Here is a 25,716-nt window from a genome sequence, read left to right as displayed (position 1 = left end):
CCCCCACCCCAAGCCTTGGGCAGGGGCAGAAGGCAATGATACAATGCAGATGCCGCCCCCATGACCCCTTAACCCTCTAAGGTGGAGGGGGCAACAGCAGGGGTGAGTAGGGGGGCCAATCAGGGCACCGCGGGGTGAGAAGCAGGTGGCCGAGAGCCATCCTGGGGAGGGGAGAGGAGGGGCTGGCAGGAGTCAGGACTGCGCACCTCCCCTCTCCCACCAGCCTTCCCTTACACAACACAGATGCAAAGGTAATTATTAAGAAGTTCAAGGCCACAACCCCAGAGCATTAAACCCTAAGCGCAGGGTCCCTGCATGCGGGGGCCTGTGTCATTACTGTACCAGTCACGTGCCCGTGAAGCCAGCCCTGCTTGTAGTTGCAGAGAAGGGTCGGCCAGGGTCACTTTGTGACCCTCTGAGGCATGTGCAGCTCCGTGTCACTGCCAGACCCCTGTTTTCTTTGCTGGCACTACGGTGGTGGCACCGTCATGTGTCAGCATCCGTACCACCAGGGACTCAGCACAGGAGCCGAGAGCGGACCAGAGCCCCCCACCCAGCCCCTACAGTGCAAAGCCTTGGTCGCCAGGTAACATCTGGGAGGAAGACAAAAGATTTCTCAAGTTTTCTCTTGTAATCATTCAATCTTGTGCTGTCTTGGGGGGGGGGCAAAGGAAAACCTGGGTGCAAATATTTTTAACTGAAATATAATCTCCATGCAGTGAAATGCATAAATCTTCATCAATGATTTTTGACAAGTGTAGACACCATCACTGAAATCAAGACATAAAACACTGTCACCCAGAAAACGATCACAAGTCCCTTTCCCATCAACCCTCCCACACACGGGCACCCACTGCTCCTCTCAGCACCTGTTCGTTTCAGCTGATCTTGAACTTCATGTGAGCGAACTGTGCACTACGCGGGAAGGAACCTGCTGTGCCTGGCTTCTGGCACTCGGCAGGGCGTTTCCCAGTGTTCTCCGCGCGGTCGGCTCCGTTTTATTGCGGGGCAGCGCTGCACGCATTCTCTGGCTGCCTCGCAGCTGGTCAGCCACCCCTGTCCGCGCACATTAGGGGCGTCTCCACTTGGGATTATTATGAGTGACGTTTCCGTGAACGGTTCTGCACGTGTCCTTTTGTGGACACAGGCTTTCCTTTTCCTTGGATGAAACTTACAGATGGCAAACAACAAGATGCTCACCATCGTTAGCCAGTAAGAGATGCAGATTAAAACCGCAGTGATATTCGAAGGCACCCCTGGTAGACAGGCTGCAACCCGATATCAGGCCGATCATAGCAAGTGCTGGCAAAGATATGGGGGAGCGAGGACACTCACAGGGGAATGAACGTTTTCTGCTTGGGCGATTTCTTCTCTCATCTTTTTCTTCCCTCTGCTTCTCTTTTTCGCCCTTCTCTTTCTTTCTTCTTGAAGTGGGAGCTTAGTTCATTGTCTCTGACTTCCATCGTTTCTGATGAGAAGGAAAAATCGTTCTCATTGTTGTTTTCTTGAAAGGGATGTTCCTTTTTCTCTGCGGCTGCTCTTTACGTTTTCTTCGGCTTTCCGTGGTGTGATGATGGTTTCGCCTTTGGGATTTGCTCTGCATTTACTTGAAGTCACTGACCCGCCCTGTTATTAAGTTCATGTCCTTCATCACTTTGTACATTTTTAGCCAACATCGTTTCAAATGCTCCTTCTGCCGGCCTCTTCCTCCTCGCCCTCGCAAACTCCAGTGACCCGCAGACGATGTCGCCGTCTCTAATGATCTGTTTATTTTTTTATTATTTTTCTTCTGTGTGCCTCAGCCTGTGCCTTCTGTATCACTGACTTGTCTTTGAATTCATGGTCCTGTTTTCTGCTGCGTCGATATTAGCTCTCACTCTCATTAAAGACCGTTTTGTTTCATAAATCCGTTATTCCAGATACTGTATATTTCAGTTCTGTGAAAGGCTTGTCCTCTGAATTTCACTCCCTTAGATATATGTGTCTTTACCCCATGACTTTTAAAAATATGAATTTTAGTTTATCTGGTGTTTTCTTGATGCTACGATGGGAACGACAGCATTTTGCAAACGTCTGTGTCCTGGCCGGAAGTAGAAATCTGTCTGCGAAACTTCGGGTGCCATGTTCTCTCCGGTGTTTTTCATGTTCCTGGAGAATTACGAGAAGAGTCCGGAGAATTCTCCTATATCCTTCACCGAGCATCTCCACTCGGGTTCTGCCTGCCGTCCTTGTGAAGTCCTTTGTAGAGAGAGAGATGAGCCAGGCCACCACCAGACCTGGCTGCCGCCTGCCTCAGCTCAGAGCAGCTCCTCGCGGCCCTTCCTGTCCTCGGCATGTTGAAGGTGACCGGCCGGGCAGAAACACACCACTGGGAGTCCAGCACCCCTTTCTGGTGCCACCGCCTGCAGAAAGCAGGCCCTGTTGCAAGAGGCTGGCTCCAGTCGAAATCAGCCACAGGCCAGACGGTGCTGCCGGCCGGAGGCCCCACTGTGGTGGGCGCGCCTGCAGCAGGCAGCGCTCATCGGAAGCTACTTCCAACTCTGCCCGAGATTTTGCATTTCTCTTATCAGAAGTGGGGCAGAAGGGGCAGTCACTGACCTCCTGTCTGTCTGCAGCCCCATCCGTATGCTGAGGAAAGGACTGCTCCCACGAGGCCCCGCTCTGAGTTTCGAGGTGCAGATAAGGGGACCGGTGACCACTTGTCCTTCGTTCTCTCCACTGCACCCCACTAATAGACTTCTCTTTGTCCGTTAAGTTCCTGGAGACAAAAGAGTTTCCATTTGCTCAAACACAGGTGGACTCAGGAAAAGTAAAACAGGCCATCGCGCCCTGAGCCCCACCCTTCCTGAGCCTGCCCCGAGGGGACTGTTCCCATCTCTCTGGGAAGGGCTGAAAGGCAGAGAGGCAAAAATAACGTCCCTGCCTTTATCTCCAAGTGCTTTGTCATTGCCGGATTCTATTTTTAAAAGTCATAATCTGACTTCTACCTCTGGCAACATGGCAGATAAATATTTTTAAAATCCTTTTAAGCACTGATGCGCTTCAGAAGCCTTTTTTACCTACCGTCACTCCCAACGGGAATTTATTCTTGGTGCTCAGTGAGAGAAAAGATGAACATGAGCAAAAAGTCTGCTTTTGAGCTTGTGACCTTCCCGGTGATGGGGTGGAAAGGTTTTTATTTTTATTTATTTTTAATTTCTTTCCTTTAATTAATTGCCACTGAAGAAAAATACTAGATACGGAGTGACTGGAAAAGCCAGTGAGACCAAGACCCAGAGCAGTGACTGCGAAGCTGTCTTGCCCCGGAGGCCTGTTGCCAGACGGGCAGCTTCAGCTGTGGTTTGCACCAGCTGCTCTGTCTGGGTGCCGCGGATGCACCCCAAGGCCCTCCCCCGGTGAACATGCTGGAAAATTTTCCTCACACCCCATATAAACCTGGGACCCCAAAGAGTTGTGTCTGCAGCGGTGGGGTGAACAACAAAGAGACCCACCCAGTCCCTAGGTTCTGCAGGACAGCATGCTTGTCTCAAATCTTGTCACTGAGCAGAGAGGAACAAAGGCCCTGGGTCATGTGGCACCGCATACTGACCTCCCCAAGGAATGGCAGCCCAGACGCGAGCTGCCTGGGCAATCGAGAAAACCTCGAGTGTGACACTTGGTTTAACCTGGACAGTGGAGTCCTCAGGTGCCGGCTTCAATCCACAGGAGCCCATCTCCAAACTGCACCTCGAAAAACTTTCACGGGTACATTTTCCAGAAATGTGAGATCGTGCTAAAGAAGGACCATTAAGTTCCAGCAAGACGGCACAGAATATAATATAGGTTTAATATTTTTAAAAGAATGAGAATATGATGGAAAATTGAGACATCATGCAAATGACCAATCATCTCTGCGAAGGACCTAATAGAACTTCAAGAAATAAAAACTCAAAGTTAAAAAGTCTGGGGGAAAGGGTAAGAGTAGAGTAGAAAAAGCTGAAGAAAAATCTGGAAATTTAGGAGCTAGAAGATGCATTTGAAAAATATCACACAGAGAAAGCAGACCTGGGAAGTGTGGAAGAGATAAGAGACCCCAAACTAGCATGAGACTTGCAACGTGTGCCTAACCAAGCTCCCTGGGGAAAAGGAGAGGCATCACTTAACGTGAGGCGACTGTGAGCTTTCACAAACGGGTGAGAGATGAGAACCCTCGCTTCCAGGAAGGCCAGTGAATGATCAGGCAAATAAACGCAAAGAAATACATCACAGCGAAACTGCAGAAAACCAAAGAGAAGAGCTTAAACTTATCCAAAGAGAGAAGATGGACCCCCCCACCGAGGGCCGGGAAGGCTGACGTGTCTCAACAGCAGAAACCAAACAACGAGGGATCCCGTGTTGATTGAGGGGGGATGTGTGAACACGGAATTATTTGCACAGCCTAAAGAACTCTTTGACATAAGGGTGAAATGGATATTTTAGACGCAACTAAGAAAATTTGAGGCATAAGAAAGAATCGTGGGGAATAAAGGTGGGATCAGTACAGACGATTGCCAGGCAGGGAAGCAGTGATTGAAGCTCATATGTTCTGAGGTTTCTCTTGTGGAGGGTGAACTGCTGGTGAACTTAAGACGGTGGGTTAGTTACACATTTTAAAATTTTAAACTTTCAATGATAGAATAGTAAAAAGTGTATTCGATTTTTATAGGAGCACAAAAAAGAGAAAGGTGAAGGATTCAGTTCAAAATAAGAAAACACAAGAAAGAGGACCAATAAGCAATTTAACGTAGACCAAATAAACCGCAACCGTGCGCATGCTGGACCCTGTGAGTGAAAATGAATGAATCACAGGCAAGCGCAGAGATGGGGATGAAATGAAACAGATTAAGAGCAGATAAACTGAGGTCTCCACACACAGACACATTGTGGTTCCCTCTTATTTATATAATGTGCAAAAACATCTAAAACAAGCATTGGATTGAGCAGAGATGCAAAGATGAGCTCAAACCGCCCAGAAACTCAAACGAGTCATAAACACAGAATTCCGGAGAGTGTTTCTCTCCCTCCGAGTGGAAGCGAGGGAACGGAATCAGAAGCAGGGAGATTCCGAAACCAACAAAACTGCGTTTTTTCTTTAAATGAGCAGATGAGCCCATACCTGTCCCTTGGGCTCTACTGCTGACGCTCTCCACAGAGTGCAGAAGTAGTTCATCGCTACTCAGTATTTAAGAATAATTTATAGTTATTTGAATTTGATTTTTCTGTGGTGTGAAATAGGGTTCCAATGGCATTTCATTCCAGGGGATAGCTAGTCATTTATCAAATGACTGTCATTTTCCCAATGCAGTGGTCACCCCTGTCACACAGTGAGTTTTCACACGGAGTAGGGTTTTTTCTGGGTCCTCTCTTTTCTCCTGTCAGATCTACATTGATTCATCAGTTCCTCGATCGATATCTCATTGATGGGATCACAACAGCTTCCTGGCTTAACGTTCTGACACCTGCTGAAGGCACTTCTTCCTTCACAAACCCTCTCTTGCTTTTCTTGGTTATCTGGGGGCGCTTGTCCTTCCAAATGAACTTCTTACGACCCTTTCATCCAGTTCCAAAAGGATTTCCTCAAATTTATAAATTTATGGTAATGTTTCCCACTCAAGAATAAGAAATGCCTTTGCGTTTGTTCAAATCTTATTTTATGACCTTCAATAAGGTTTTACGGTCTTTTTCATATCGGTCCTGTGGCTTCCTTGTTAAATTTATTCGTAAATATTTTATGGTTTTTGCCATTGCTATGAGTAGAGTATAGTTCCCTTTTCCATTTCTAAATGGTTATTGCTAATGAACAGGAGAATGATTAACTTCGGCGTATTTATCATCTGTCCAATTCCTCATCCTAATTCCCTTCCAATTTTAACATTTTGCACTAGTGTCCTGGCATTCTAAGTATACAGATACACAGTCAGTAAAAAGAGACTTTGTTAGCTGCCTTTTCTAAGTGTTTACATATTATTTTATTTCCTTGTGTTGTCATCCTTCTTGGTAAGTAAAGAAATGGGGACCAGCTTCCCTGTCTGGCTCCTGATTTCAACTGAAACAGTGGCGGCCACTTCGATGAGCGACGTGAGGAGTTTTCCTGCCTTCCTTTTCCTTCACATTGTAATGTGGAGCGGCTACGTGTCTGAGGACTTTTTCTTTCTAGTTTCACTCTGGGTTTTGAGTTTTGCCCTCCTCTTCACCTCAGAGGCCTCTGACATGGTCGTTCGTAGGGACCGTTCTCTCCCTAATTCCTCTGGTTTCCTTTCTGTTCAAAACTTGTGGTTTTCTTGGAAACCCACTTTTCACTGCAGTCACTTCCAGAGTTTTGGTACTTGGTTGCCTCTGTTGATGTCATCATCCTGGTCACTCTGCCCCTCTCTGGAGCCTGGCCCGCCCCCTGCCCCGCCTCATGCAAATGGTTATTTTCTACTGCCAGCTCATTGGAGCTCAAGTTCAGACACTCAAGTGGCATAAGGCAGTAGTGGTCCCACATATGGTACCTGATGAGGGGGGTGGCTGCCCCTCAGGGCCCCAGTCTGTGAGCAGGCAGGTTGTCCGCCCCTGTGGAGACACTCGGAAAAAGCCTTCTTCTGTCTGGTCAGCCCACCACTCAAGGTCCCAGAGGTAGAGAAGGCCCAGCCCACCCAAGAGAGCCAGCCCCCGCTCCTCCAGCCTTAGGCCCACCTGCCAGAGGCCCCCGAAGCTATTTGGCTCAGGTGAGCTGAGAAAAGAGAAGGACTGCTACGAAATGATCTGCTTGATTCTGTGACTGAACTCCGTTATGGCGTTATCTGGCTGCATTTTCATGGCTGCTAATCTCGTGGAGAGAAAAGGGCAGATCTTTGGGAGGAGAAATTGACACCCTTCTCATTAGCTCCACCTTTTTCTTCTCTAAAAGAATATCAAGGAGAGGTTGTTATCAGTGGTTGTAAGATGCCTCTATGACAAGGGACCCGCCAGGTGTTGACCTCAGGGCAGCACTTGCCCAGCAGGTAGAGGGCCCTAGAAGGATGTGGCATCTAATGTGGTGGGGAGCATCGTCACCTGTGGCTCACGCTGAGTGTCTCCACAATAATCCTTGAGATAATTGGAGGCAGCCGAGGTGTCACAGCCTTGAATCATTAGCTGATGGCGATGCAGGAAAGAACCCACGTAAGAGGCGTCAGCGGGAGAGTGAAGGCCCCCTGAGAGCGGGGGCATCTGCCCCTCCAGCCCTCGAAGACACAGGGAGCCTGAGGAGCTAGAGAAAATGTCAATGGGCCTTGGTACCAGGAGGAGAAATGAGGGCTCCAGTGCCGGAAAGTCAGACAGAGGCAAACTCAAAGGCTTTAGGCAAAGAACAGGAACTTGGGGATTGGAATGTATTTGGGGGAGGTGCCCCAGAGCAAAACCGTTTTGTAAAGGACACTCTCCCAAAGGCAAAACTCTTACTGTGCTTCACATTTTTATGCGGCTTTTCTTCCCGAGAAGGCCTACCCAAGAAGGAAATAACCCTTCAGGAGCCAGTTGAGATCACTTACTAGAGCAAACAGAGGTTGAAAAGGAACACAAGCGATGTTGTCGTTTCAATACAACCAGTAGACAGGGAAGCTAGAACACAGGCTTTAGATGAACCCTAAATTCACAGGCTATTTTTCCATCTCAAGACATCTCTCCACAAGCCCCTCCCCTGACCCTGATAAAGACATGGAGCTCTGCCTGGGTGGAGCCCAGGCAGAACCCGGGTCTCCAGCCTCTCACCCTGTGCTGTCCACCATCTCCGCTCGTTCTGCTGCTCACATCTGTTTCTTTAAAACTACTCACTTCTGCCCCGGCTGGGTGGCTCAGTGGCTTGAGCACCTCAGCGTACTGCCACTACTCCATTGCCCCGTCTGCCCGGGTGCTGGGAACACACCTTCCCCAGGGAGGAACTACAGACTTCCTTCCTAATACTTGAAGGTGAACAAGGCTTCACAGGGCAGAAGTGGACCTGGAGCAGCCCCAGCACCCAGAGCCCCCAGAGGGTGTGGAGATTCCCACCAAGGTGGCCAGTGGTGAGAGCCCAGGGGGGCTGCTGTCCTCCCCCACGGGCAGCCGGGGCGGTGCCGAGAGCTTTCTGGCCTATGGGAGTGTTTGAGGCAGCCCCTTCCAGCAGGGATACAGACGGGACCTCCTGCCAACACTCCGTTCCCTGGGGCTGACAAGGCTTCCAGGAAAGCAAGCAGTCACTCTGGTGGGGTCAGCGGGGGGGAGAGGGCCCCTGCTCCCGGTGGACGGGGAGCACCTACCGTCCCCCTCTGGTCCCGCCACTGGGGTTGCCCTGACCTGGCTGGCCGAGGCCGCCCTCCACCAGCTGCACCCACACCGAGCTGGCAATGGCAGGCCTGGGACGCTCGCTGCAGAGTCCCCACCTGAGTCACCGGAGGAGCCTGTAGTGCCGACTGGTACAGATGGGCTTGTTTCTCCCGCCGCCGTCACTGTCATGTGACGATTCCCCTGGGTGACCGTGTTCGGTAAATTTAATTAGTGTTGAAAAGCAGCTTCTTTGGTATGATGATCTGTTTCTAACCCAGGTAAACGACTTTCTTTGTGGCTACAAATTAAACACATTATCTTTTTCATGCATCACGGCTGTCCTCATAAATACCGAGGCAGTTGCTGGCGGTTTCACTTGGTTACCTTTCCCATTACTGTTTCATCAGCGTCCTGGTAGGAGTGGGAGATCCATCCTGTTTTAGTAACAAGGAGGAAGTGGCGACAAGGGGCTTGTTAATGAGGAGCCGCGGCTGGCCCGCCTGCAGTAGACAGGAGGCCATCGAAGACCATCCCTGTGCAGGGCGATCCCGGCTCGTCTGGGACCTGCCGTCTGCGGACTGGAAAGGGCAGGTGAAAGCTACTTCTACCTTAATGGCAAATAATTAGGACCCCATTGTTTGCCGGCAGCTGCTTCCTGTCAGAGTCAACCTGAGTGCTCTGGACAACTTCCACGTCCAGGGTTGGCATGTTTTCTGAACATGAAGGCCTCGGTCGCATCTGATCAAATGCGGGCATCAGAGGCGCCACACACAGTGCTGCCCTTTGCAGGTGTGTCCTGTGACCCGGGCACTCGGGCATTTCTGAGGAGAAGGGGCTGGGGGGACAGGGGTGCTCCCCTCGTCCAGAGTGAGCTGGCTTTCCTTCCACTGCCCGGGCTGGAGACGGTGGTCTCTGAAGCCCCTCCCTGTTCTGCCACTCCAGAGTCAAGTCCCCTTGACCCCAGAAGGTTCACCTCCAAGGACAGGCGTCTCCCCTTCCTGTGCCATCCTTCCAGCTTCCCTCCTGCCGCCCTGGGTGGGAGGCAGGGGAGCCACCCGCTCGCAGCCCTGCCAGCTCAGCCTCTGGCCTGGGGTTTGAGCAGCGGTGCAATCGAAGTGAAGATCAGCTTTTAAAACGGTCCGGTCGTGTTTCCAAAAACCTGAGTGTGCGGGGGAGGAGGTGTGGCACGTGGGGACAAAGGCCCTGCCCTTGCGGGGTCTCCTGAGTCCAGAGAGTGGGGCAGACTCTGTGGGGCAGGAGGATTCAGAGAGGGGCACTCAGAGGAAAAGGACCCCTCGGGTGAGTTGGAACAGGTTTAGGGGAAAAGCACGCAGTCTGGGCAGGCAGCACAACGGGAGCGGAAGGGGCCTGCGTGTTCTTCCAAACGGGGCAGTGGGCGTCCTTCCCTTCACTCGCGGAAGTGTGTTCCAACGGTGACAGAAGGGCGGCGCTCTGTGTCGGGAAGGGATCAGGTGCAGAGGTTCCTAGCCTGCGTTTCTCCTAGTCGCAAAGCGTTACCCATTTTCTGGGAGGAGCCAATGCGCCAGATGGTAAAACAGCCAGTAAACACCTCGGGTGGGGAGGGCGGGGCGCCCAGCCCAGAGTCAACTGGAGCCTGGCGACCTTGCCCGGAAGAAGTGCGCTGTGGCTGGCGCAGCCTCGAGTCTCTGCGGTGCCTGCAAACGATTAGCTCACGCGCCCCCTTAGGGCCTGCACTTTGACACTGCTGAAAGATACTTTGACCTTCCAGTGTATTAAGATTCAAGAAAAAGTCAATGTTCCTTAACTTGTCAAGGCTGGAGAAATTTAAATGAGTTATTGAACCAAGCAGTTAATCTACCGATAACTGATTCTATTCCTTTCAAATCTATAATGATGAAAAGCAGACATACCCAAAATCAAGAAAGGGAAAGTCCTTTTTTTTTTCCTTAGACATTTTACTCCCATGAGGTGGGAGTTGGGCTGAAAGTTCAGGCCTGAGTGCTGGGGCCATTCCGTTTCACTATGTTGAAGATTAAATTAAAACTTAAAAGCAAAGATTTCTGTGGCTGTGAAATTTGCACTCACGTTTGAATCGTTTGTACTTTGCTAGCCCTTCATAATTCTCAACGTCCCATCTGTTGCCGACAATGCCACTGGGCCTCCCGCCAGTTTTCTGCCCTCGATGGCCAAGTGGGGCGGTGGCGGCGGCTGCCCATTTGTCCTTTCGCTGCGCGTACCCTTTGCTGTCCACTCTGCCGTCCACTCTGCCCGCTTTGTCATCTGCACCCTGGGCACCACAGCCTGAGACCATCACGGGCTTGTGTTGGGGGCTAGGACACCCAGCAACGCGGCAGCTGCTGTTTCCATGTCCTTAGGTTCTTGCCTGGAGGCAGCGTTGTGCTAGAGGGGACCAGGTGTCACTGTGTCACCGTGTCACCGTGCAGGTGCTCGCCTTGAGAGCTCCATTCTCCCCCGAGGAAAAGGTTGACCTCTGGCCTCCCGGCCCGACAGCCCTCCCTGCCCCATTCTGAGCACGTAGGATGCCACTTTCTCCTTACTCTGCATGTCCTCCCGAGATTCCTCAGTGCCCTCCACCCCCCCATCTCATTGCCTAACTCATCGGACCAAAGTCCCCTGCTTGGCCTTTGCAGTCTCCTTTACCCACCCACCCCTCACCCCTGCACAAAACGCCCCCTCACTTCAGGACGCCTCCCCAAAGCCCATGATGCTCCCCGCCATGTGGGGGGGGGCCTTGACTCAGGCCCTCTGCATCTCTTAGAAAGCCCTCCTTGTAGCCCCCCCGTATTTCTCCTTCCCAGATGGGCAGGGCTTGTGCCCAAGACTTTTGGTGTGAGCCAGCCATAAAAACTGAGCCCCACAGGAGCAGACGCCGCTCTTGATGGCCACAGCCACAGCCTGTTGGAGGGGCAGGGACTCCCTGGGGTCCCCTGAGCCCCCAGCCTCAGCTCACAGGCAAATGGAGCCTCTGCTCACGCTGACGTGAACAAGCCACAGAGGAAGCCCAGGACCCCACCCGAGTGCCCGGAGCTGACCCCCCGTGTTTGTATGCCTGGCAGGGCTCACCAGCTACGACGCGCCGCTGGCCTCCTGCGGGAAGACGCTGTGCCGCCACGGGAGCAGGTGCGCACTCAGCAGGGAGACCGGCGAGCCCGAGTGCCGATGCCCGGAGGCCTGCAGACCCCGCTACGTGCCCGTGTGCGGCTCCGATGGGAGGTTCTATGAGAACCACTGCGAGCTCCGCCGGGCCGCGTGCCTGCTGCAGAGGGGGATCGCCGCCCTGCACACCAAGGACTGCTTCCTCAGAGGTAGGCGGGTGGCCCCGGGCCCTGCGCCCGGGGCGTGCGGTGGTCCTTCCACACCCGTTTGGCCCCTGACCGGGGGTGCTGAGCGTGCCAGTTAGTGTAAGGGCAGTAGAAGAGCAGGGAGCCTTGACAACACGGCAGCAGTGGCATTTTGGAGATGCGGGGTCTGCTATGGCCACCTGCCCCCGGAGGGCAGGTTCCAGGGAGGCCCAGCCGCGCGCTGGTGGTGTGGGACACATGTCTGGGAGAGGCCAGGGCACGCAGCGGTACCCAGGTCTCTCTCACACACGGGGAGCCCTGTCCAGAGGTGGTGATAGGGCCTGCGTTTACCCCTCTGGGCAGAGTCAGTCGCATGCATCAGGGGTCGTGCTGTGCAGAGAATGCGGCCAGATGGCACCAGCGCAGTGCGTCCCAACTAGGCAGGCTCTCAAACTCCGGCCTGGAGTGGTCACCGAGGGAACAGCGCTCCCTGCACACCCCGAGCAAGACAGGAAGGCCCTGCATGGGGCCAAAGGGTTCATGCCTGGGGCTGGGGTGGAGTCAGAGGAGAAAGGAGCTCAGTGGCTGCTCCCAGCGGAGGGCTCCAGCCTCCGGGGCAGGGCTCGTGGCTCCTCACACTCAGGTCCAGTTAGCTCCTGGAGCAGCACTAGGCACTGAGCAGGCGCTCACTAGCACACAGGTGCCCAAAAATGTGAGTTGGAATGCAAATTCCCATGTTGCTATGGGAATAGCCTGTGGCGAGTACCGATGAATGGTACTCGCCACAGCCTGCAGGAATATGTGCAGTCCTAACACCAAATGGCTACACGTGAACAAGTTCAGAAACATGAGAGGGCAGAAGGCATGTGTAGGCAAGTGGGAGCACGGGAACACGCAGGTGGCAGAGCCCACCTGGATGGCATAAGGGCGGGAGGGGGGTGGGGAGGGGAAGAGAAGGCTTGGGACCGAGCCTACCGGCACCTTCAGTGACAACAAAGGGCTTCTGGGTCACTACAACCAGCCCCAAGCCCAGGACGATGTGGCAGGCACATTGTCAGCAGTGGAGCACAGGCCTGCGCCGCCTGCAGCCCCACAGAAGGCAGCTTGCCCACCGCACCCGAGGGCTGCGGTGGCAGGGAGCCCTGGAGGACTCAGTGTGTTGCCACCGTTCAAGGCCAGGCAGGTCCATGGTCGTGCAGATGGAAAAATATTCATAGAGCCATTGGGTTGTCTGGCATGCCTTTATTCACGGGTGAGACAGCCACACGTGCTGCAAGCTGCGTGTCTATGGGCATGTCTCATGTCGTGGCCCCTGCTCCCCAGTGTGGCACCTGTACCCTTGAGAGTCTCTCATCATCATCGCCCCCAGCAGGGAGTCCCTACCTGTTTAAATACTAGAGGGGAACAAAGCCAGCAAGATGCCAGAAATTATATAACATAACATAATTCTGTACATGCGAGCCCACTTCATGTTATGGGAACGGTTTATCGGACCAGTCTCAAGGCTGTGAGAACACTGTTTATCAGGCCCCTCCAAGGCTGTGGGAACACTGCTTCCCTTAGTTACCCAGACACCTGGGCAAGGAAGCCGACTGCCTCTACTTACCCTACACTCGGGCTCTGGAAAGTCAAGTTTACCCACGGAACAGTCTCGGACACGTTCATGGCTGTGCCAGGACACTAATGCCAATGGGCTTCAGAAATCATGAGGCACATTATGGAAATGAGACCAAAATGAGCCCAGGACAAATGTTCCTGGTCTGGGAGCGCTGCCCAGCCGCATGCCTGCTGAGTCCCCAGCAGCCGCGAGCTCCCAAACGCTTGACCGGTTGTCCCAGCTTTACTGGCCGTGTTGAATTTTATAGGCTGATACTCCGTTCTCCAGTTCCCAATATCCCCCAAATTGCATCTTTCTCGAGGTTTCCATATCTGCTCAGAATATGCACAGCCCCTCACCCCCCCCCCCCCACCACCACTGTGGGGTATTCAAACAGCGTCTCTCGTTTCATGTGGAGGTTGGGGTGGGGGGAGGGTGGGCAGCAGCCACCACAAACCTGGGAGGGCTGGGGGCCGGACGAGCAGGTGAGGGCTGTTTCATGCCGGTGGACGTCTTCCACCAAATCCTTCCGATTCACTGAGTGCTTCACAGAGCTGGTGGATCCCCACTCAGGCAGTGCATCCTAAAGCTTCCTTCCAGGGCAGAATGGGGCTTATGGGGTCGCAGCCCAGCCCTGCCCCTTCCCTGCGGTGTGGCCTCAGGTGCGTGGCTCCACCCATCTGGGCCTTTGCTCGCCTGGGAGACGGGGCTCCCGGCAGGACCTGCCCGCTCTGTGGGGAAGAGTGCGCGAGACTCCACACGGAAACCCCTTAGTGTGTGCTGGGTGCGTTACTGGCAGTGGTATTAATGACAGCTGTTGTCTTCGTGTATCTAATCCAACGTGGCCTCAGGCCTCGGGCATCAACATGCCTGACTGTGCAGGGTCCCAGGGGCAGAGCTGGGGGGATGGGTCTGGGCCCACGTGGCTTCGTGGCAGGTGGAAAGTGAGTGTGGAGGGCACCGAGAGTCAGCCTGACGGCACCCCGGAGACGCCCTTTCTGCAGGCGGGGCCCTGGGTCTGGGCCCTTGGAGAGGCTTCCACAGCCTCAGGCCCAGTGTCAGCTCCAGTCCCTGGCAGGGTGGGGGGAGGGGGCGGGCGCCGTCTTGGAAGAAAAGAGGAAGCAAAGGGCAGCTTCCTGCAGTGCCAGCCAAGGTCACAGTGGGATGTGTAATGCTACCTTGAGCTCCTTGATGATTATTTGTCTTTCATCCCAAATTCCCAGAGAGTTAATGATACAGGAAACTTAAAGATACCCTTTTTCCCATGCGAATGGAAATTCTGAAATCGTCTACGTTCCGTTCTGCAGACCTCCCAGCCTTCACAAAGAGGAGTTACGGCTTTGCTCCCTGGCGTTCCATCTGCCTCCAGGAGTCCTGTGGGGAGGAGGGTGGGTGAGCGGGGGAGGGGTCTCCTGAGCACCGTGTGGGGACACAGTGCCTGCCACTCTGCAAGGAGAGACAGGCAGCCTTCTCAGCCCCATTTCTGAGAGAAGTGCTGGTACCATGTTGCCGTTGCCATGGCAATGGGATGTCTTGTGAACTTGGGATGAAACATCGCATCACTTAGGGATTATTAGTGTGTGGGAAAATCAAAGCTGCACTGGAAACCGTCATTGCGGCTCATGGTCGCCACCCCGACACCGGCTCCCTGCAGTCCCCGGCCTGGCGTGGTCTCCTGCCAAAACTCGGGCGTTCGGAGGGATGTGGGACTCGGTGTCCCTTTCTTGTGGCAAAATTAGTCACAATTGTCCTTCACACCACATACCACTGGAGAATAGCAAGAGAGCAGATGGAATTCTCCATAACTCTCACTTCTTACAGAGTTTAAGTTATCTTCTAATATGGTTTCCTATTTGTATGCTAGTTGGCGCTTTTAAAATTATTTTTCTGACTCAGTTTTCAACTCACACTTTATCTCCTGCGCTGTTCAAGAAAAGATTGCCTTTCAGCCATCACTCACCATGCCAGGGCTGCGTCATCCCCTCGACACAGTGTCATAGTGGGGCAGTGTTCCAAGCAAACCGTGAGATTACGGAAGATGGGAACCTGTGAGGGGTTCAGTGCTAGGTGGACCTCAGGCTTCCGGTCCCCTCGTCAGTGACTCTGGCACTTCAGAGGGGGGTCCCGGGCTCATGAAATCAGAGGAAATAACTTCCATTTTTGACAAAAAGTGAACCATACTATTGGCTCACGAACAAATCTTCTTTTATTAAGTGTTACTAAGCACGTGAGTAAAACCTGCAACCTTTTGTTACAGGTTAGCAGAGCAGCTGGACTTTGCTCCGGAAGAGATTTCCTTTTTCCTGTTGTTGTTAGAGTCTTGTCGCTTCTGGAATGTCTGTTAAGCCTGAGGCCTCCCGGGCAATCCCACACTTGCTGCAAGTCTTTCTGCCCTGCCGGGGACTCAGCTTCCCGAGGTGCATGCGTGAGATGCTGGCACCGAGCCCTGATGGTGGCTAGAGTCACAGGGGACTGGGTTTCTCTCTGTTGGAGGGGTCCCTCCAGCAGGGAGGGGCTGCAGGACAGAGGGGCCCAGGCAGGCTCCAGGGCACCAGCCTTGCCCACTGGGGCCACACCACACCTCCTCGGATGAGGTGCCTGAGCTCTCTGCGCCTCTCGTGCCTCATCTGTAAAATGGGAATGGTCGTTGGACCCACCTCAAGGAGCAGTGCACGTAGGAAACGCTCTGAGCAGAATCAGTAGCACGCAGGTTGATGGCGATGTCGCTGCAAACCTCAGGGCTCATTTGAGGGACAGATGCAGGAGGCTGACAGGCCACTACCCACGTGTGGCGGTGCTGTACACGGGCGAAGAGGTCGGGGTGGCGGGTACTCCAGGGAGCAAACCGGGCGAGAGAAGAATGTGGGCCCTCGTATGTATTTAACGGGCAGCTGGAATCTGACCTCCGAGTGACCACATCAGATCACCTTCTCCTGCTGCCTCGCCTTGTGCAAAAAGCTGCCACGAGCCAGCCCAGTTCACCCAGCGAGTTGGTAGAGAAAGGAGAACCAAGAACTGATCCCGGATCTAGAGGAGGTTTCTGGGGTGAATGAAAGGCTCCCAGACACAGTCCTCTGAGCCTGAGGGAGGATCGTCTGCCTGACGTGAGCAGGGGGTTGTCTAGGGAAGGAGCTGGAGGAGACAGTCAAGGTGCATCTCGAAGGGTGCAAGAGGCCACCCCAGGTGCAGGCGGGGAGCAGCTGCTGACCCAGGGAAGGGCCAGCGGTCAGAACGCAGGCCCTGCAGGGCAGGTGCTACTGGGGGCAGACACTGACGGTGGGCGAGGGTGAGCTGAGAAAGGCCAGGGTGCCAGGCCAGGCAGAGTGACCTCAAGCCGCCCGGTGCCCAGTGAGCTACTCACTTCCCAGACAGGGACCTCGAGGCCCAGAGAGCACTAAGTCCCTGCCCCACGTCACAGGCTCTGCCACTGTAGCCGGCCCTCCAAAATCACTCAGCTTTGGGGCTGTATGTCCAGCGCGGTGTGGTCACAGCAGAGGAAAGGCTTTGCACTTTCCCCGGGAGGCTTCCTGGTGTGCAGGGCGCTCTCGGGAGCCGCATGGCTCTGGGCTGGGCCTCCCTGTTCTCTGGGACTCCTCTGGGAAGGCTGGCTCAGCCACCCCACTCACAGAACCCCCAGAACCGCCCAGGGACAGAGTGGGGCTCCCGGATCAGCCAGAGCTGCCGGAAGAGCTGGGGTCAGAGCCGTAGGCCCTCTGGGCGAGCCCCCTTCTTCAGCCCTGCTGGGCTTTAGCACCGGCCTCCACCCGCCAAACCCCTCTCTGGGTTCCATTTTCTTCCAGTTGTCCTTCCGCTCCTGCCCCACCCATATTCCGCCCAAAGTCCTGCTGCTCTCCCAGCCCTAGAGAGTGAATCCGTCTGCACCCAGCACCTTTCCTGGCCTTCACACTGAGTGTCCCCTGGGGACCAAGGCTGTGCAGGGCCTGACCCCCGTACGACCAGGATGCCAGGCCTGACCTTGTGGAATTGGCGGGTCCCTGGCACCCCGCTCTCTGGACCGTCAGGTGGGGCTGCTCTGGCCAGAGACACCCCCGAGAACTCCAGGGCCAGCGGGAACCGTCAGGGACCACTCGCTGTCTCGCAGCCTCCCCGGAGGTTCAGCCGGCACCCACGCCAGCCGCTGCGAGCTGCCGGCCAAGCACAGCAGCCCCCGGAGCTCCAAGTCCCCTCTCTTAGTGTCTGCTCCCAGGATCCGGAATCACAGCTTAAAATAAATGTGTGTGCTACGGGTGTTACCTCTAGGTTTCAAACCACCTACTTTGTGTTGGTGTCAGCAAAAGTGGGAGAATGTCATCAGTTCAGCACTTGGGGTGTGCTTCACAGAACTGCTGTCCTTGGGATGAATTAATTACAACCTGGCAATTAAAAATTGCTTATAAGTCATTGAGCTGAGAAAGCCTCACACTGCACTGATTCCACCTGTGGAAACAAGCCACAGCCTCTGAGGCCCCACGGTATCTCCTGACCCTCCCTGGCATCTCCTCCTCCTCTTCCTCATCTCCACCCCTGGGCTGGATGCTGGCAGGCTCTGCTCTCTGCTCCTAAAGCTCTGTCCCAGTGTCCCTCCTGGTGCCGCTCATCTCTGCCCTTCCCTTCTGTCCCAGGCGCCCAAAGCATCAGCGGCCTGGCTGCCCCCACGCCCCCAGCTCCTTCTGCACACTGCCCACCTGGGTCTGCGTCCGGCTCCTGTCCCCACCGAGATCGTGGTCTCCTTCCCAATGCCAAGTCCAGGTGGAACTTGCCAGGCCTGCCCTCGCTGCGTCCCTCCCACAGTGGCACCTGCCAGTCTTCCGGCAGCCCCTCCCACAGCTTCCAGGTTTAGCCCTTGTCCCTCTGACTCTTCGCCGGCCCCTCCTTCCCCAGGAGCTTTCTGTTTTTATGTATGTTTTTATTAAAATATAGTTAGCATACACTATTACGCCAGTTCCAGGTGCACAGCACGGTGATTAGACATTTGTGTGCCTTACGGCTCGACCGCCACCCTGGGCCTAGTAACCATCTGTCACCAGGTGGAGTTGGGACGGAAGTACTGACCCCGCTCCCGGGATACACGCTGCGCCCCGTCGCTCGTGCATTTCACATGTGCGGGTCTGGACTTCTCACGCCCCTGCACCTTTTCCGCCGTCCCCGCATCCCCTCTGGCAACCGTTACTTCTCTGCTCCTGTGTCTGTTTTTGTTTTGATTTTTAGATTGCACTGACATGGGATCACAGCGTTCACCTCTCTCTGTCGGACGTGTTACTCACAGTCGCGTTCTACAATGGGCTCCCCCGGCATCCTTGGCTCGCTTCTCTCTCCACTCCCCGCCTTCTCACAGGTCCAGCCATGGCTCGTGTGCAGATAAGACCCATCTGAGTCTCCACCCGCAGCCGCAGCCGCGCTTCCCCGTCTCCCACTGCCTGCCTGGCCTGCCCCCACAGGCCCACCCATGGGCACCCCAGATTCAGGGTGTCCCAGATGAACTCACCATCTCCATGTTCCCTCTGCCCCGGAATCTTTTCTTCCCTGCACAGCGTCTGTCTCGGTGATGGCCGCAACCCCCGCCTGCATCCCAAGAACCTGGTGCCTTCCTAGCTGGGAAGAGATTCCTGGCTCTTCTAGCCGAGCCCCTACTGCAAAGCCTGCCGAGTTTTCTTCCCCCTTAGTTCTTCATTCCACCCCTCCCTTCGCTCCCTGTTCTGCTGCCACATCCATCTGGCCCCCCAGTCCTCTCTCACCTGAATGACCTCTGTGACCCCAAGCTGTCCTCCGGCTCCTGGTCAAAGAGTTCTTCACACCCACCTTCCACGTGGCTTTGAGAGTGAACTTGCCAGGACATAACTTTGGCCGTGGTACCTGCTGCTAGAACCCTTCTGTCTATTCATTCAGCAAACACCCTGCCTCCCCTGAGTCAGGTCTACTCTGGGTGGCAACGGGGACACCACAGGGTGCAGAACAGACAGGATCCCTGCCCTGGGGACACACACCATCTCAGGGGAGAGACAGGAGAGGGCAGATGGGGTGGGCGAGGTGGCGGGGATGCCGTGGAGGGGAAGCGAGTCGGACAAGGAGTGAGGGCTGCTGGGGTTTTTTTGCTTTTTTTAACTCCAGTTTACATTCAGTATTGCTCTGTGTTATTTCAAATGTGCATCACATTGGTTAGACAGCTGTGCACTCTACAGAGTGGCCCCCAGTATTTCGAGTGCCCATCTGACCCCACACACACAAATCACGACGTTACTGACTCTGTTCCCTGCGATCTGCACCCCAGACCCTTCCTTCTGTAACCACCGGTCCATACTTCGTAATCCTTTCACCTTTCTTACCCACTCCCCCGCCCCCCGTCAATCGTCCGTCTGTCCTCTGTGTCTGTGAGTCTGTTACTATTTGGTTTGCTTGATTCCGTTCCTTAGACTCCACATGTCGGTACAGTCCTGCGGCATCTGTCTTTCTCCGTGTGACCTCGCTCACTCAGCATAACACCCTCTAAGTCCACCCACGCTGTGGCGAGAGCTAAGCTCTTGCTGTTTTCACGGCCAAGGAACATTCCATTTTGTCTGTGCACCACAGCTTTTTTTATCCGCCGGTGCGTTGGTGGGCCAGCGCGAGCTTCCCATGTGAGAAGTGACATCTGAGCAAAGACTGAAGGAGGTGGAAGGTTAGGGCGTGAGGAATTTGCATACCTGGGGGAAGAACATCCCAGGCAGGAACAGCAGGTGCAAGGACCCTGAGCAGAGAGAGCTCACCTGGCATGTTTGGGGGTCAACAAGGAGGCCAGAGCAAGGACGGGGAGAGAGGAAGCCAGAGGGTTGTGAGGGTAGATCATCCACGTAGGGTCTTGTCGGCCAGTAGAAGCCCGGACTCTTAGCCACGGTGCTACATGGTCTTTTCATCATTCTGCAATGTGCACCCCGGGATGAGGGCACCGCCCCCTCACCACCACGGGAGGAGCCTTGAGGGTCCGCCATGGCGGGAAGGGAAGGTCTGTCCAGGCGCTTGTGGCCAAGCACCTCTAGGTCCATTTTTTCATCGAGATAAACCCACAGGGCCTGGGGACTTCCTCCGTAAGCCCCAAGCCAACCAAGGTGCTACCAGAATTTCTGCCAAGAGGAGGTCCCCACTTCTGGTATCGCTTCCTGCCAGCTTGGCCGGGGGGCGGGGGGAGGACACGCATGGTGTCTCCTCTGCCCCTGGCTTCGCTGGAGCTGCCCCACTCACTTTCCGATGAACACACACATCCGTGAGCGTGTGCCAGATAGGACACAGGCAGCCCCTCCAAGGTCACCAAGTGAGGGCGGGGGAGGCCCTAGTCAGAGACCCTGTCAGAGGGTCCCAGCAGAGCCGGGGGTCGGTTTGCACTGAGGACCCTGCTCCAGGGGCGTGGTGGGCTCTTGGTGGGGGCAGGGGGCATTGAGTGTGTTGAGGGGAAATGAGGAAGGAAAGGGGCAGAAGGGGGCAGGGGCGGGGGTGACCCCAAGGCTTCTCCCCAGGAGGCTGCTTAAAGAAAGCCCCGGGTGGAGACCGGCAGAGGGGCGCCCTTGGCTCAGACCGCAGAGAACCGTTTATGGAGCCACGGCCAGAGGCTTCGGAGGATGGTCAGGAGTTGAGTGTTTAATTACTGCGGTGAGGAGGAGTTGATTCGCGGAGCTTCTCTAAGGTCCTCCCCTTCCGCACCTTCAATTAAGATCAAGGCTCCCGTGTAGCAGCCTCTAAATGACACTGTGTATTGAGTCTCTGCTCAGGCAGTTTATCCAATTATCTGGGTGACAAACTCCGCAGCTGTCAGACCAGCCACAGCTCAAACGTGTGTCGACTTGGGTCCCTGCCTCAAAGGGTTTTCTGCCTATTCACAGGCCGAGGGAAAGGCCTCACGTTTCCTTTTGTACACGGGGAATCCCTCCGAGGGCCTCCCGCTGCCTGCGGGGGGTGCGGAGAGCCCATGTGAGGACAGTGGGCGAGGAGTCGAGCAGAGGCCTGGGGGTCACCCCTTCCTGGTGCCCCTGCAGAGGGTGTGGCTGTCCTGCCTCTCGAAGGAGAGGTGTGCCTTTTTTGGACCACGAAGCAACATGCTTTGAGCCATCTCTTTTTCCCTCTAAATAACGGGCGGAACACTTACCACTGTGTCAAGTAGATGAAATAAGTCAGAGGAGTAGGGAGAGGACGGACACTGCGGCTCTCCCCCCCCCCAGAGTGACTGCCACATGCACAGGTGATGAGACCACCCCGAACGACCTGTGCTGCACCTGAGGTTGAGTACTCAGCCGGGAGAGCCCAGGGGCAGGGCCGAGACCCAGCCCTCTGCAGCGTCCAGGGGCCCTGGGAGCCCCCGTGGTTCCTTATGGTGGGGGAACTTGCGCCCGCAGAGAACCGGGTTGAGGCCCCCGAGTGCTCTTGAAGCTAATGAGGGAGACGGAGCCCCGCCCCACCCTCCGTGGGCTCCGTCCCCAGGAGCCCTGCCCTGCCTGACTTCTTGCTCTGCTCCTGTCTGCATTAATGCATGTTGATCACTCATTAGTGAAGGTAATCGCGGCGAAACGACTTCGAAAAGCTCCTCCTAATGCAAGCAGTAAAACCACTTTGTCTGCAGGTAATTAAAATCTCCGGAGGCAGTGAACTCTGGCCGCCCGCTGGCTACAAGCAGGAGGGCTAAGTGGTGTGCTTCTCCCCGCAGCCAGAAGGACGGGCTCACCCAGTTACCTGGGGGGCCTCTCTGTTTACTCATCTTCCTGGGGGAGCGTTGGTTTCCTCTCCCACTTTGATTGGCAGACCCGTGACCCACAAGCCTGGTCCCCAGTGGTCCAGCGAGTGACTGTCTGAGCCCTGACCTGCCCATTCTGCCTGGCTGAGTTCTCTGGTGTCTCCCCCCACGCTCCCCCCACTCTCTCCCTCCCTCCCCCCTCCCTCCGTCCCTCTGATGGCTCACCCAGTGATTCATATTTCCATTGAAATATAACAAATCCAATGTCTTTTTAAAATATGGCGTGGCAGAGGGCCTCACTTACACCCACCTCTCCAGGAGCCCTCGTAGCCGGTATTTTCGACCTCTCCCCCCTGAGCCTGCCCACCGACATCGGGACCCGAGAGGAGAGGCGCCAGAGGGCGGGGGGTTCTGGCGGCTGAGCCTTTCCCGATGGGCATGATGGTCAGGAAAGGGGCACTGAGAAAGGTCGCTGCAAAGCTGTGGAGGAAGAAAGACACCAGTGAGGAAGAGGTTTCAAAAGGGGACACCTGGGGACAACAGGGTGGCATGGGCTTGGTGGGGAAGGGGCAGCAACGTATTGTCCCAACTACGTAGAAAGCAAGCTTGTCAGTCCTTCTCCCGCGACCCCAAACTGCCGACTCCCAAGGGGCTCTCTCAGCCCTTTGGCCACAAGTGCTGGTTGCGGGGACGTCGTGAGCACTGAACCCCTCCCCCCAGGGGTGCTATTTTGTGGCAGTGACCATGGAGCTAGCCATCACCCCACAGCCTGGGCCATCTCAGCAGGGCAGGGCGGAGGCAGGCGAAGCCCACCTGGGCCTGTTTGGACAAGGATGGAAGGGAAGCTGGCCACCGTCGGCCACACGGAAGGGGAGGAGCACACCCGGGACGCTGAGGAAGCGCGTGTTCTTGGGGAAAACTATTACAAGGAACAGCAGCACAGGGGACAGCAACCGTGTTCTGCTCTCAAGTCAAGAAAACTCAAACTCCGGAGTGAGAAGAAAAGCGGGATCCTAACTTGGCCAGGGCCCAGGCAGGGATCAAATGGAAGCTGGAGGAGGGCAGGGGAGAGTGTCAGGAGCCTGGAGCACCGGATGGGCGCAGCAGCGGAAGGGCCTTCCGAGTGCTGGGTGTTCTGGCCCATGGGCCAGGTTAACAGTGAGGAAATCCCACGCGCTCTCCAATGAGAGAACGGGCTTGGAAACCTCTCCCAGAACACACAGGAAAAAGAGAGAGAGAAGGTTTAAAAACTAGTAGCTATAATGTGAGAGAGAGGACGCATAGATGGGACAGAGATAAAAATGAGCCTATTGGCAACCGGCCGCTGCAAACACAGACTCCCAAGCATATCAAAGGCACAAGTGAAGAAGGGTTTTTTTCCTAATTGGCCTAAACAGAAAGGTTTTTTAAGTCCAAATGTAACTGCCAAACTTTCTGGATTTCAAATTTTTTTAACTCTATTTGAAGTATCTGGGCAGAGAAAGAAAAATCTGGTTTTCTGTGAAGGACAAAGAAAGCCCCTCTGGCCTGGGCTCTCCTGCAATGTTAATTAAGAAGCAGGGAGGCCACCGAGGTGATAAGATTCTGACCCAAGAATGCCACTCTCACCAAATGGGACCCCAAGGTGGGAACCACAGAAAGGTCTTCTACGGGGCAGAGGCTCAGACGGTGAACCAACCCTAGATTCTTGGCCGGAAAACAACTAACAGACGAACCCCCACCGATCTCGAGACAAGTCAGAGAATTCAGGAAAGACGAGGTCGGGGCTCTCACGGCCTGGAGGGGAACATGGGGACCCCTCCCACACGAAGCCATCCACATGACCGTTTGGAATGGAGCTCCCCGAACGGCAGAGCATGAAACCCAGTGCCGTCCCTCTCCTCGACTCGTGGGAACACCAGCGGCTCCTGGGTAATTCTTCATGAAGTGCATTAAAAAGCCAACATCCGTCACCCTGCTCCCCAGTCTCCGTTAACTCCTCCCTTACTGCCCAGCGGGGGGCCCCCCAAACAGATGCCCTGGCTGTCCCCGGCCACCCCTGGGACTTTGCGCCTGCCTCTGGGCTGTGTGCAGAGGCTGAGGGTGGCCGAGGGCTGAGGGGGCTGCCCCAGGGTCAGGGGCCTGCCCTGTGTCGTCTTGGTGGCCAGGCTGTTAGGAAGTAGAAGAAAACTCCTAAGTGTCCCGGCATGTCCGCTTTGAGCAACAGTGCCCGCGATAATGGGCTCGCGTGAGTGTCCCAGCGACCTGGCCGGGACAAGCGTGGAAGGCCCGGACTGTGGGTTCTCGGTGCCAGTCAGAAACAGCTGGTTGGGCAGTGAGCAAAGAATGCGAGAAAGCTGAGCCCTCTTGCAGAAGCAACAACAACAAAAACACCAAGAAGCAAAAGATCTGGCCTCTGGCCTGTAATTGCTGGCGGTAGTGACTAGACACTTGAGACAGCGAGGGGCCACCATGGGGTACAGCCACCCAGAGCAGAAAACGGGGTGGCCCTCAGGGTGGGGGGTCAGCATGGCAATGGTCACCATGCACTGAGGCCTGCCAGGTGCCCAGCCCGGGCCTGAGGCTTTACGGGTATTGTCTCCTGTAACTGTCGTCCAAGGGGCATTTGACGTGGGGCCAAAGAGAGGCCAGACACCTTGCTCACTCGCTGAGCCGGTAAATGACAGCGGGAGTGCTGGGGCCGCCCTTCCAGCCGTGAGGAGGGACTTTCCTGGGGGGAGAGAACTTGACCCCAGAGAATGGGTGGGACTTGAGTAGCCAGGCATGGGGGGCCAAGGGCAGCAGCCGATGGAGACCCTTCATCAGCTTCGCCAAGTGTCACCAACACGCTCCTCCCTCCTCCACTCCAACTTGGCCCAGGTGACTCGTCAGACACCCACCGTCAGCCTGAAAATTACCTTCCCCTAAAAGACGTGGAGAGAAAGCAGAGTTTTCCCCTAATGGACAATAAGCATTGTCCCATTCCAGTCATTTTTTAGATTTTTATTTATTTATTTTTAGAGAGACGGGAGGGGAGGAAGGGAGGGAGAGAAACATCAGTGTGTGGTTGCCTCTCGAGCGCCCCCTCCTGGGGACCTGGCCAGTAACCCAAGCACGTGCCCTGACTGGGGACTGTACTGGCCGCCCTTTGGTTCACAGGCCAGCGCTCAATCCACTGAGCTACACCGGTCAGAGCCACATTCTGTCTTTAAACCCCAGTGACCACCTCCATTGGCTGTGTGCCGGGGCCACCACGGTGATGAGCCCAGTGCAGAAAACAGGAAGTGCCCCTCCCAGACAAGTGAGACTGGAGCAGGCGGCTGGGTTCACGGGGGAGGGAGACGCCATGTTTCCCACTTGCCCCCCTCTGTCTGCACTTCTGCCCCCCTCTCACCAGTGCTCCCCCACCCCACCCCACCCCCCCCGCTAGATTTTAGTGGCCTAAAGATTTCGTTTGCACACCAGGCTTGTCTCAATAAACACCCTCCTAACAGCTTTGAAGTTGCAAACCTCTCATTTTAAGAAGTTTGTGACTCTTGGGCAAACGGTTGTGAGTGTCGGGAGACGGACGCCAAAGGGAGTCTACAGAGAACAGAGGCAGAGCCCCGCCCCCGGGCAGCACGGCTTCCCTCCCCAGCAGCAGCCCATGCGCTCGTTTCCGGAAACAGCTGGCAGGGAGCCGGACGCACCCTTGAACCTGTGCGTGTCTACAGGCCGGGGAAGAAATGGCTCAAAGCCGAGGCCCGTCCAGGCTTCCTTTGGGTTCAGCTCTCCAGGAACTCATTTGGCTGCGATTCTAATTACCAAAATGCAGCTAATGATTGTGATTTTAAACTTCTCGCTCTTTATAAGAGACCAGAGAGTGGATGGGAACG

The 25,716-nt window shown here is 55.2% G+C and overlaps 1 protein-coding gene across 1 annotated transcript in view; it reads left to right on the top strand.

Annotated features, from left to right (window-relative positions):
• Positions 1 to 25,716, top strand: part of FSTL4 (follistatin like 4) — a 333,324-nt gene that overhangs the window by 150,460 nt on the left and 157,148 nt on the right. The window contains exon 4 of the mRNA XM_037130007.2: positions 11,346 to 11,594. Coding sequence (XP_036985902.2) covers positions 11,346 to 11,594 — 249 coding nt within the window. The remainder of the gene's footprint in view (positions 1 to 11,345; positions 11,595 to 25,716) is intronic.

The sequence above is a fragment of the Artibeus jamaicensis genome, unplaced genomic scaffold (genome assembly GCF_021234435.1).
Source record: "Artibeus jamaicensis isolate MK-2021 breed Jamaican fruit bat unplaced genomic scaffold, CSHL_Jam_final contig_786, whole genome shotgun sequence".
In the NCBI taxonomy this organism is placed as follows: Eukaryota; Metazoa; Chordata; class Mammalia; order Chiroptera; family Phyllostomidae; genus Artibeus; species Artibeus jamaicensis.
This window is presented reverse-complemented; position numbering and strand designations above follow the sequence as displayed.